The 11,307-nt window shown below is 65.7% G+C and overlaps 1 protein-coding gene across 1 annotated transcript in view; it reads left to right on the top strand.

Moving 5' to 3' along the window:
* Positions 1–3,009: 3,009 nt before the first annotated feature.
* Positions 3,010–11,307, top strand: part of CHLRE_02g141826v5 (uncharacterized protein) — a 16,184-nt gene continuing 7,886 nt past the window's right edge. The window contains exons 1-15 of the mRNA XM_043060115.1: positions 3,010–3,430; positions 3,589–3,954; positions 4,156–4,423; positions 4,685–4,745; positions 5,080–5,145; positions 5,462–5,558; positions 5,844–6,107; positions 6,426–6,533; positions 6,868–7,229; positions 7,465–7,577; positions 7,913–8,298; positions 8,767–9,031; positions 9,415–9,980; positions 10,218–10,511; positions 10,688–11,115. Of these exons, the coding sequence (XP_042927878.1) occupies positions 3,326–3,430; positions 3,589–3,954; positions 4,156–4,423; positions 4,685–4,745; positions 5,080–5,145; positions 5,462–5,558; positions 5,844–6,107; positions 6,426–6,533; positions 6,868–7,229; positions 7,465–7,577; positions 7,913–8,298; positions 8,767–9,031; positions 9,415–9,980; positions 10,218–10,511; positions 10,688–11,115 (3,749 nt within the window). The 5' untranslated portion in view covers positions 3,010–3,325. The remainder of the gene's footprint in view (positions 3,431–3,588; positions 3,955–4,155; positions 4,424–4,684; positions 4,746–5,079; positions 5,146–5,461; positions 5,559–5,843; positions 6,108–6,425; positions 6,534–6,867; positions 7,230–7,464; positions 7,578–7,912; positions 8,299–8,766; positions 9,032–9,414; positions 9,981–10,217; positions 10,512–10,687; positions 11,116–11,307) is intronic.

Genomic DNA, 11,307 nt, shown 5'->3' with positions numbered 1-11,307 from the left:
TGTATCTGGGATATCACGGACTCATGTGTGGAGTGGCTGAGTTGCTGGCGAGGCGAGGCGGGGACAGCAGCAGGGCGTGGCCGTGCCGCCGCACGGCGTCAGCATGCTTACTTCCCGGCCCGACCATGCCACGCCCGCTGCCAGGGCGCTGCCCTGGGCTTGCAGGGGGGAATAAGCAGCGGATTGGGATGCCCGATTCAGGGGGGTTGTAAATACCAGCCCAAACTAAACCAAATCAAGCTAAACTGGTGATGTTCGTGAAACCCCCGTGTTGCAAGTGCCGGTACCCCGCAATGGTAATGGTTTGCATCAAGGAATAGCAAGTTTGGCGGCGTGCGGTGTGCAGAGCATTCCACAAAAGCGAGCCGACTCAAAGTTTGGAATGCACTTATGCAAAGGGACCCGTCGTGGGGACCCGTTCATACTCTTGGCATGTGACTCAGGACCCATGCATACTCTTGGCGTGTGACTCTGGTGCCTCGAGTACCTGCAGAGTTCGCGCTGACGCCCATCGCTGTTGGGTGGCCTGCCTGCCAGGGGTCGTACCTTGTTTTCGGGGTGGGGTGATGTCTAGCTCAGACAAACACGGCCGGGTGGCCGCCGCCTTTATTTTGCCTGGGCACATGGCGGTTTGGGGGCTTCTCCATAGGCATTCGGACAAACGGCAGGAATGTCTAGGAAACGGCCAAAATGGCCGAATAATGTCTGGAGACATTAAGATAGGAGCCATGCTGCCTGCCCTGCCGCGGCCCCAGCAGCATACCCTAACCCCCCCCCCCTCATCCTGCGCATTGACGTGCTTGAAAAACGCAACACGCACAAGCGAACATGACGTTGTAGAGCCGAGGCCAGTGAGCTAGCACAAGCAAAAAGAAAAGCGTGAGCATGAGCAGCGACCGCAACTGCTACGTTACCGTTGACATATTACTGCCCCCCCTCCCCCCTTGCATTTGCAATATATGATGTGCACGCACACTCGCACGCACGCACGCAAAAAGGGATTGTGATGTTGAAGGGGCCCCATGTCATTGGTCCACTTGCGTGTGCGCGCGCAGGAAGGGGATAGGCAGCAGCCACGTCTTCTGGAACGCCTCCAGCTAGCCAACCCGACGACCAGGTCTCAGGGCCACCGGAGATGAGGTGCGTGCTGACCTGCTCGTTCCATTCAATGCACTACTCACGGTCAGGCGATTTTGCGTTACGCTGCTGATCACGATCTCCCCTTCCACCTCCTCTGTGCACATGCGCGGCAAGTTGCCAGTGCGCACGGGTTCCCTGGAAGACCATGTGGGCTGGCGCTTCTGCGTTGCCACCAGGGTTCTATCTCTATCCAAGAGTGTGCGAGGTCCTCGCCGGGGATTTGGTGCAAGTTTTAAGCGGGCTCCTGGCGCGCAGGGGGGGGCGGCTCCGTGGGGGGCAAGGCGCAACCACGGCAGGCAGCGCACGCACGTTCCATCCACTCATTCAACGCATGGAGTTGTTGCCGTGCTACTGACGCTCAGGCCACGGTTGGCACCCCCTACCATTCCCCCTATGAAACCGTAATCACCGGTTCCACTGCGGTTCTTACGGGGCAAGCCGGGGCAAGCCAAACAATCGGTTGACCGTTGAGACGGTTGGTCGTTGGTAAAGGCGTCCTCGTCATTCTGATCAGAGGACTCGGCAGAGGCTGCGCATTGATAATGAGGCAGCAAGTCAGGTAAGAAGCGAGCCGCAGTAGCAGGGCTGAAGATGGATGCACAGGGACGGAGATGCGTGTCAGTACAGAAGTAGGGGCGGGGGCGGCGAAGACTGTGCGTGGCACTGAACTTCAGGGGCCTAAAGCGGACCGCATGACTACCGTAACAAGTCAAGCTGTAGTCTTCGTCATCCCCTGATGCTGATGCCTGCTGATGCGCCACGCGGCGCGAGGGGGTTCTTCCAGCAGACTACCCCCCCCCCCCCCCCTTTTGGTGTCGAGCCCTTGCGCTGCGCAGCGGGGAGATTTGGGCTGCTGGGGGACCTGGAGTCGCGGGCGGCAGGACAACGCCAAAGCGAACTTAGCCCCTGAGCCCAGCTATCCGAGCTCTGGACGTGGCCGGAGTAGTTAGCGCTGCGCTTCATTATGGTGGTCGTGGGGGCGTGGGTCGGCGTCGCTGTCACGCTGAGGTGGGGTGGGGTGGGGGGGGTGGGGGGGGGGGGGGGCGGGAGATCGGCGTCGCCGAGCTGGCACTCCCGCCAAAGTTCCATCAGTTCGCACCTCGCAACTGTGTATCTTTGCGATAGACGATATGCATGGATACGGCTTCCCGTCGTCTTCGTGATCTCGCCTTTCCGACCGGCCGAGATGGCTTCCCATTTTCATGCTTTAGTGCTTTCTGACAACCGTATCTGTGCTGTTAGAAACTTGCGTACAAGTTATCGCTATGCACGCGCATTCTCGCGCCTGACAATGAAGCGCAGTTACATGCCTCGTTCATACGCTGCACTCACTCTCGCGCCCTGGGACCAAGATCACGTATAGAGAAAGCTATGATCATTCGGTCATGTCAATGCGTTGGGCCGAAATCGTGCTGTCCGCGACGACGCATAGGATGCGTCACACTTTCCAGAGGACCCGTAGATAGCTGCGCTAAAGACAGCGTAAAGCCAAAAGCAAAGCTCGTTGCTGCTCAGCCCTGTTAATTGCTGCTGGTCGGGAAGCACGGGGGATTGTCGAGAAGCACGGGGGATGCAACGTACGTTTTTCCTTCATGTGCCTGCCAGTGCTCGCGTGCTCTCGACAGCCGCTGGACGGAGCAGGCGGCAGGAAACACGGGCAAATGGCAGGAGGAGCTCTCAACCGTAGCATTTTAGGGGAGTATGCGTGTTCGATGCAGCATCTGTACAATAATTACAGCGTTTCCGCCGAGCCTGCCGCGATCGCTCAAACTATGAGAGATACGAGCGAGAACGCCCCTCCCCCGTTCTTGCAAGTCCCGTCTCAAACATACAGCAACAATGGGTGCATTTCGCCGTGGTTATATACGTATTATGAGGGAAAGCAAGCACTAGCTTAGTAACATCGCAAGCCGCTGAAATGCGACAGTTTATTGTGGCCCACGCTCTGTGCGCATTATTCTTGCAGCAAATAGCACTATGCCAGATGCCTCAGCAGCCTGAGCTGCCGGCAGGCTGCGTTTGGCAGCAGTCAACTGAGGGCCTTGCGCTGGCCCTGGCGAATTCAACTGGCAATAACTGTAGCCTAGCTTACAGTGGCAGCCCATCGACAGCCATTTCGGGGACAATGCGAGAACCTGCATCATGGCTCCCCCCTGAGTTTCAAGTTCCTGGCCTTACCCGGATAATGGGAGTAACTGTTGCTTACAGCTCCTGCGAGTGGCTCTGGCAGCTGGCGGTCGACGTGTGCACCTTCCGGTCGAGCTCGCTGTGGCCCTCGCCCGGGCTCCAGGTGCGTGCGTGTGTGTGTGTGTGTGTGACCGTCGACCGTGATACATGCGCGCACCAACCCGCGTCTTACCTTCTCACCAGCAGCCTATCCGCGCACCTCCCTCCAACCTCACACCTCCCCCGCCCCCACGTACCGCGCGCGGCCGCGCGCGCCCACAGGCTGGCCCTGGCTTCGTTTACCTCCGCGCGCTCACTGGCAGCGTGTCGGCCGCGGAGCGCGTCAACCTGACCTGCCCCGCCGACCAATGGGCCAGCCTCCGCCAGGCCGCCGCGGCCGCAGCTACCCCCCCGGCGGCCGGCCTGGACCCGTGCGCCGCCGAGGTCGTGACCTCCGGGCCGCAGCTGCTGGAGGCGCTGCAGCGGCTGCAGCACCGCTCCGCACGCGTGCTGCTCACACTGGATGCAAACATCTCACTGCCGGCGGAGCCGTCGCCGCAGCGCGGCCTCCTGCCTGTCAGTGGCAACGCCACTGCCGCCGCCAGCGCACACGATGACATGACGCCCCTGGCATGGATCTACCGGAATGTGAGTGGCCTTGTCCCGGGCCTGCGCTGACTCTGGGATAGCTGCTGGCCGCAAGCTAGCTACATTTTGTTCGGCTCCGCACACCTGCCCTTTCGAAGAAGCACGATAGCAGGGGACTAGGCGCATATGGCTCAAGCAGACAGGCCGTCAAGAGCCGACCGGGACCAGCTGACTCAGTTCACTTGTGCCCTCTGCCCACAGGTGACCCTGGCGGGCGGCGGTGCGCGCGTGACGGCCGCCGGCGGCACCACCGGCACCGAGCTGGACCTGCGCCTGCGCCGCAACGTCTTCCGCCTCAGCCGCCGCAGCGACCTTGCCAATAACAGCAGCCCCGACGCCATTAACGCAACGGCCCTGGGCGCGGCTGCTGGTGTTGGCGGAGCCGGCAACAGCAGCGGTGTCCTGCTGCCGCCGGCGGTGCTCACGTTGTGCGACCTGACCACAGTGAACATGCCACAGGGCGCTATGGGTGGGTGTGGCTGGCGGGGCCGGCGGAGCGGCGGGAGGGGCCGGAGGGGCCGGAGGAGCGGCGGGAGCGGCGGGAGGGGCCGGAGGGCCGGAGGGGCGGGAGGGCCGGAGGAGCGGCGGGAGGGACCTGTGGCGTGCTGTGTGCTGTGGACATTGACGGTTGGTCGGCGGACTGCGCTGTGGCCTACCCGTCCGTTTTCCTAATCCTGCAAGCACACGCGGCCGTGGGCTCACTGTTGCAATGCCCGCCACCTGCCCTCAGGCACCTGGCCTCTGGGCCTCATGAGCGGCTGGTTCTATTACGTCACCGCGGACGAGAGCTGGTGGGTGGTTGTGTGGGTGGTCGGGCACGGTGGTGGGTTTGAGTGGATACGCGACATTAATAATTCGCAGGGTGGCACGCGCACATGCCAGGGGGGATGAAAGCAGCATATGTGGCAGTAGCTCAGCTAGCAGCGGACAGGGAATGGAGGCACCGGGGGCACATCAAGGTTTCATCATTCACAATAAGGAACGCGAGACGCGCAGACGCTGCCCATGACAAGACTAGTAGCCGGTATGCTGACCTAGGGGCGGGGCCTAAGGGGTACGGACTAAGGCCCTGAGCACCTGGAACAATCCACACGCAACGCATTGAACTATAATCGATGCGCGCAGGGCCGATGGTGGCGTGCAGGTGCAGCTGCTGCGCCACGCGTCCGTGTACACCGCCGCCGAGCTGAGGTGAGCAGATGTCAAGTTATGATTCCGTAGTAAGGAAAAGGGCTTGGCTGGCGGGGGCCAATCACTTCTGTATGAACGCCCGCAAGCTGGGCCGGGCATGCTCCCTTGCTGCGCATGCTGGAAATGCCACAGGCAGCAGTGTGCTGTTCACCCTACCAGCGTCACCACCTGTCTTGCGAAACATACATAGTTGCTGAATTATTGTGTGCTGTTCACGGAAGGCGCGAATGAATGGCCGGCGCAGTGATCATGCTGCCACATTACTGTTAGATGCCCATGCCTCTCTGTTGAACACCGGCCTGGTCCTGCTGCGCAGGTACACGGGGTTTTGGTTCTTGCGCGTGAGCGCGCTGACGGCGGAGGAGTCGGCGTCCGCGGCCTGGCTGCGCGCTGTCATCTCGACGAACACGCAGGTGAGTGAGGCTGTTACGGTAGGCAACTGAACTTGTAGAAGCGTAGAACGGACGGGGAGGCGGCGGCTGGGAGCGTGGGGGCACGGTGCGTGGGGGCAGATGGGAAAGTGACGTTGGCTGCAAGCGGGGACGGACTGGTAGAAAGGAGCGGGCAGGTGGGTGCGGGATGCAAATGACAAAGGCTCACGGCAACAGCACTTGGAGCGCGCTTAGGGTCGTACGAGCGCCCTTCCAACTGCACATCACAGCACCACATCCCGACTCGTATTTGCCTAATGAGTGCAGATCACGGACGCTGACGGGCGCCAGACGCGGTACGGCTCGCAAAACGACCCCGGCGGCGGCGTCACGGCCGGCGTGACCAGCGCCGACAACGGCCGGGAGCGCGTGGTGGGCTACAACAGCACCAGCACGGCGCGGGTGCTGCGCACGCAGCCCGCGCCCTTTGACTACGACGTGTTTGCGCTGCCGCCGGCAGGCAGCCGCATGCCGCCGCCGCCCAGCGTGTCACTGGCCTTCAACGAGTCGCAGCTGCTGGCGCTGTTGCAGGTGATAATCTGTGTAGCGGCGATGCACTGTGGGCTGTGTCTTAGTAAAAGTGGTATCTTTTCTTGGCGAAAGTGGAAGTTAGGCCGGGCGATGGCAGACGCAACTAGAGCACCAAGGGGTTCACCTAGGGCCAAGGGCGCCGCCGACTGGATCTGCTGATATGGGTCAGCGTCAGGCAGTGATTTGACCGCACTCCAAACCTGTGTCCCCGCACGCAGCAATGCGCTGCGCGCTTGCTTACGGTCCCTTACTTCTTCGCTCGCGCTTCCTCTAGCTGACCTCGCTCTTCTTATCCGATCCCACACGCACGGCACGCAGGAGACCTGGGCGCCCGAGCAGCCGGCGCTGGACGCGCCCGCCGGCGGCGGCGAGCGGGTCATTGCGCTGATGCGCAACATGAGCCTGGGGCCCGCCAACTGGCCGCCGGTAGGCAGCAGCGCGAGGGCAGGGCACGAGTCGGGCGGGGCGGAGGTAGTGCCCGGGTTGCAGGCGGGGGGACGAGGCCCCAGGGAGGGCACAAGGCGCGTGCGTGCATGCGTGCATGGATGGAGGCGGCTGAAGAACCGGTTGCTGCGGGCGGTGGCCTGGCGGTGTGGGCTTGGACATGGCCCACGGGAGCGCGCACTCGCGCGCGTCGCTCACTTCCGCCCAGCCGTGCCCATAATCACTTGCCCGTGACCTCCTCCCCACCTGGACTCACCCGTCCATCCACCCGCCCACCCGCCCACCCGCCCACCTATCCGCCCACACGTGCACACAGGCCGGCGCCGTGCTGACCTACAACGTGACCCTGCTGGGGCCCGCGCGAGGCGCCCCCGTGCTGCTACAGCTCGCCGGTGGCGTCAGCCTCGTTCGCGGCAGTAGCAGCAGCAGTGGCAGTAGCAGCGGCGGCGGCGGTGCAGTCACGTGCCAGCTGGTCCGGCTGTGGGTGTCGGGCTTCGGCCCGGTGGTGGCGGCGCCGCTGGCGACCAGCGCACAGGAGCTGTTGGCCCTGGGCTGGGGCGGCAGTAGCGGCAATAGCAGTAGCAGTCCGGCAGCCGGGCGGCGGGCCCTCCGGCAGCAACAGCAGTCGCAGTCTTCAGCTGCTGTGACAGGCGGCGGGGTGGATGCTTGGAGAGACAGGTGCGTGACGAGCGCGTGTGGCCTTGCCCTCGCGTTGCGAGCTACGACACCACATTGCGAATAGGTTGCCAACACGGCATGCGTGTTCCGGATTAGGAGTGCTAGTAGTGCACCTAAAGCGCACCCTCACGCACGCAAGCACGTATGCAGTTTCCTGGCGTGCGTGCTTCCATGCCCCGTTCCTAGTCACACTTGTGCCTGGTGTTCCTTGTTCCTTCTCGCACCGCGGGTTCAGGTGCGCAGCGGCGGCGGGCGCTTCCGCCAACTCAACAACCGACACGACAACCGCCACCTCAACCGCCTTCGTCTCCTACGAGCTGTACAACTGCTCCCTGCTGGTGCCGCAAGGTGCGCACTCGTGTGTGCCGGTGACAGGCGACGGTGGCATTCGGTTGATGGGTTGGGACAGGGGGTGGGGATGGGACTGGGTGGCGGCTGGGCGTGTCGAACGGCCGGTGTGAGGCGAGGTGCCGTTGGGTGTGGCGGTGCAAGCGAGGTGGGATGGGGTGGGACTCGGGCGGGCGCGCTGGCAGGCGCGGCTGGGTCGGAGGGTGATTGCGAGCGGCTTGACACACGGGCGCGCAATGTTTCAGGGCCGTGTGGGCGGGGACGGGCGGGCGGGCATGGTACGCTGGGTTCTTAAGTTCTTTTATCCTTAGCGTCCTTGGCCCCGACCCTGGCAGGTGTGCTGGATCTGTTTGGGGCGTCCAGCAGCGGGGCGCTCAACAGCAGCACGGCAGCCGGGGCTCTGTGTGCCGGCGTGCTGGCCAGCAACGGCACCACTAGCAGCAGCACGTCGGTGGCGGGCGGCGGCAACGCTACTGCCACTGCTGCTACTGCTAGAAATGCCGCGGCCGCCCTTGCTGCCACCTGCGGCCTCGGCAGGTACCTCCAGGCTGCGGCGCTCGCATCGAGCGCTGGCAGTAGCAGCAGTAACAGCAACAGCAGTGGCAGTAGCAGTGGCAGTAGCATCAGCAACACCGCCGGCAGCCTGCTGTCGCCTGCAGTGGCGGCGTCTACTGCTGCCGCCCTGTCAGTGCTGCGGGTCAAGCTGGTGTTGAACGGACAGGTGCGTCGCCCTGGCAGCCACCCAGGCATAACGGCACTGGGCCCAGGGGCTGGGGGCCGTCGACCATGTAGCCACCCAGGCATAACGGCACTGGGCCAGGGGCCGGGGCCCAGGGGCTGGGGCCCAGGGGCCGGGGCCTGGGGCCCGGGGGCCGGGGAACAGGGGCCGGGGAACAGGGGCCGGGGAACAGGGGCCGGGGAACAGGGGCCGGGGAACAGGGGCCGGGGAACAGGGGCCGGGGAACAGGGGCCGGGGAACAGGGGCCGGGGGCCGGGGGCCAGGGGCCCAGGGGCCCAGGGGCCGGGGGCCGGGGGCTGGGGGCGGGGGGCTGAGGGCGGGGGCTGAGGGCGGGGGGCTGAGAGCCGGGGCTGAGGGCGGGGGGCTGGGGGCCGGGGGCTGGGGGCCGGGGGCTGGGGGCCGGGCCCTCAACCAACCTGTGATTCCTTTGTCCGCCCTGCCTCTCTGCAGGCATCCTTCCAGCTGCAGCCATCGGCCGCACACCTGTCCTCGGCGGCGGTCGCTTCGGCCATGCTGCGCGCCAGCGCTGCGGCTGGCGCTTCCGCCGCTGGCGACGGTGCCAGCGTCCGCGTCGTGTCGGCCTCCGTCCTGCTGGGGGACACGAACCTGCTGCCGCCGCCGATGGCCGCGGATGGCACCGCGGAGGGCGCGGCGGACGCGGCGGCGTCGTCCGCTGCCACGTGGGACGGCGCCACGACCTGCGGCATACCCGCCCGTGAGTGCCGTACTGTGTTTTGAACCGGGTGGCAATCAAGCACCGGCTTGGGTTGGGGGCGAGGGGCGGGGCCAGTTGCGCCGTACATGTCAGCTCTCCGTTGTGGAAGGGGATTGCGGGGGGAGGAAGGAAGCTTCCGGGTTTGCCACGTACATGCGCCGCGTTCACTCGAGGTCGCCCGGGGTTGGTTGGGCAGAGACCTTGGGCAGATGCGCCATGGCCAACGAGCGAAGAGCAGCGGGCCCTGGCCTGCCGCGGGGGTGCGCAGTGCTCGGGGACTCTTTGTATACCCTTAGCGACAGCGTTGTCATTTCGTCGCCCCACCCTGTTTCCTCGCGCGCTAATGCATGTGTACACACGTGTGTGCCACGCCGTATGTGCAGTGACCGTGGCGGTGTGGCAGGCGCTGGAGGCCGGGGACGACTCGGCAGCTGCGGCAGACACCGAGGGCACCAGCGGCCTGTCCGCGGGTGCGGTGGCAGGGGCGGTGGTGGGCGGCGTGGTGGGCGGGCTGTTGCTGGTGGCGGCAGTGGCGGCGCTGGTGGTATGGGCGCACCGGCGCCGCCAGCGCCTGTCCTTAGCGGCCGCTGCGGGTTCCTGTGGCGCAGAGAAGTCGGGCGGCGCCCAGGATGGTCGGCAGGGGAAGGGTGAAGGCCCCGACACAGCGCGGCGAGATGGGGGTGGCGGCGGCGGTGACGTGGACACGCTTGCCCTGGGTGCGTCGTCGGCAGCAGCCGGGGCAGAGGCGGCGGTGGCCGTTGAGGCGACGGCGGCGGCGGCGGCACCCAAAGGGCCGGCCGGTGGGGCGGGCGCCGCTGCGCAGCCGCCTGCAGCCGCTGGTGGTGCTGGTGTTGCTGGTGCTGGTGCTGGTGCCATGATGGACACGGCTATGGTGCAGCCGCCGCCGCAGGAGCCGCCGGCATCGTTGCCCCCAGACAGCTTTGCCATGGTGAGTATTGCCGTAGTTCCGTCGTGAGCCAGACCGCCGTAACCCCCTTCGAACACGCCCCTCGCCGCACTGCACCCATTGCATCCCTCGCACCCCTCGCATCCCTCGCACCTGTCCACGTTTGGGTTTCGTAATCATCGGCGGCACCAGCCCTGATTCCACCAACTGCCACCAAGGCAACACCCAAACGTGTCTCCAACCGCTGCCAACCGCTGCCAACCGCCGCCGCACCCACAGTCTTCCAGCGCCCAGCGCTCCTGGTACATGGGCGAGGGCCTGGGCATACAAGCGGCGGTAGCGGTTGCCGCCGCTGGGAAGGCCACTGGAGGTCCTCCGCCGCCGCAGGCGCCGGGAAGCGGCGCCGCCGCGGCGGCTTCCGGCGGTGCGCCTGGGGCTGGCGGCGCGGCGGCGTCGCCGGCGGCAGGGGGGTCGTCTGGGACGCCCGCGGCTTCTGGCCGTGGCGGCGGTGCCACGCCCCGGCTGCTGATGGCGCAACAGATTGAATCCATGATACAGCAGGCAGCAAGCAAGGTGGGTGGGTGACTGGGTGGCTGGCGGGCGGGCGGGCGGGTGGCTGTGACGGTCGTGGCCAGCGCATAGCAAGGCCGTTGCCGTTTCACCACTGATCGCCTATGCCTTTTTACTCGCGTCGTCATTTCGGACACACGCGCACAACCAACCCGCCCTCGCTCACCGCGCCTGCGCAGGTGAACAGGGCTGGCGACGCCGCGGGTCGCACCTGCAGCAGCAGCAGCGTGGCCTACATCGCGGGCGCCGTGGCCGTGGACGTGGAGGCGGAGGCCCGCCGCCGCGTGCTGGGGCGCGGCGCGCACGGCGTGGTGTACGTCAGCAACTGGCGCGGCCGCCCCTGCGCCGTCAAGCTCATGAACTTCGCAGCCGATGCGGCGGCCCTGCCGTACGGTGCGACGCACGAGGGCGACGGCGCCGCGGCGGCGGCGGCGGCGGCGGCAGCAGAGATGGCGCGGCGGCGGGAGCGCATGGCTCGGGAGGTGGCGCTGACCATCACTCTGCGCCATGACAACGTGGTGCCCTCCTACAACTACTACCTGGACTTTGTGCCGGCGGAGGTGGCGGCCTCGCCCAGTGGCGGGCTGCACGAGCTGCTACGCCTCACGTGAGTGGGGGAGGGAGGAGGGAGGAGGGAGGAGGGAGGAGGGAGGAGGGAGGAGGGATGGGGGAGGAGGGAGGAGGGAGGAGGGTGAAGGAGAGGGAGGGGGGAGGGAGGAGGGAGGAGGGAGGAGGGAGGAGGGAGGAGGGAGGAGGGAGGAGGGAGAAGGAGAGGGAGGGGGGAGGGAGGAGGGAGGAG

Source organism: Chlamydomonas reinhardtii, chromosome 2 (assembly GCF_000002595.2).
Source record: "Chlamydomonas reinhardtii strain CC-503 cw92 mt+ chromosome 2, whole genome shotgun sequence".
Lineage (NCBI taxonomy): Eukaryota > Viridiplantae > Chlorophyta > Chlorophyceae > Chlamydomonadales > Chlamydomonadaceae > Chlamydomonas > Chlamydomonas reinhardtii.
This window is presented reverse-complemented; position numbering and strand designations above follow the sequence as displayed.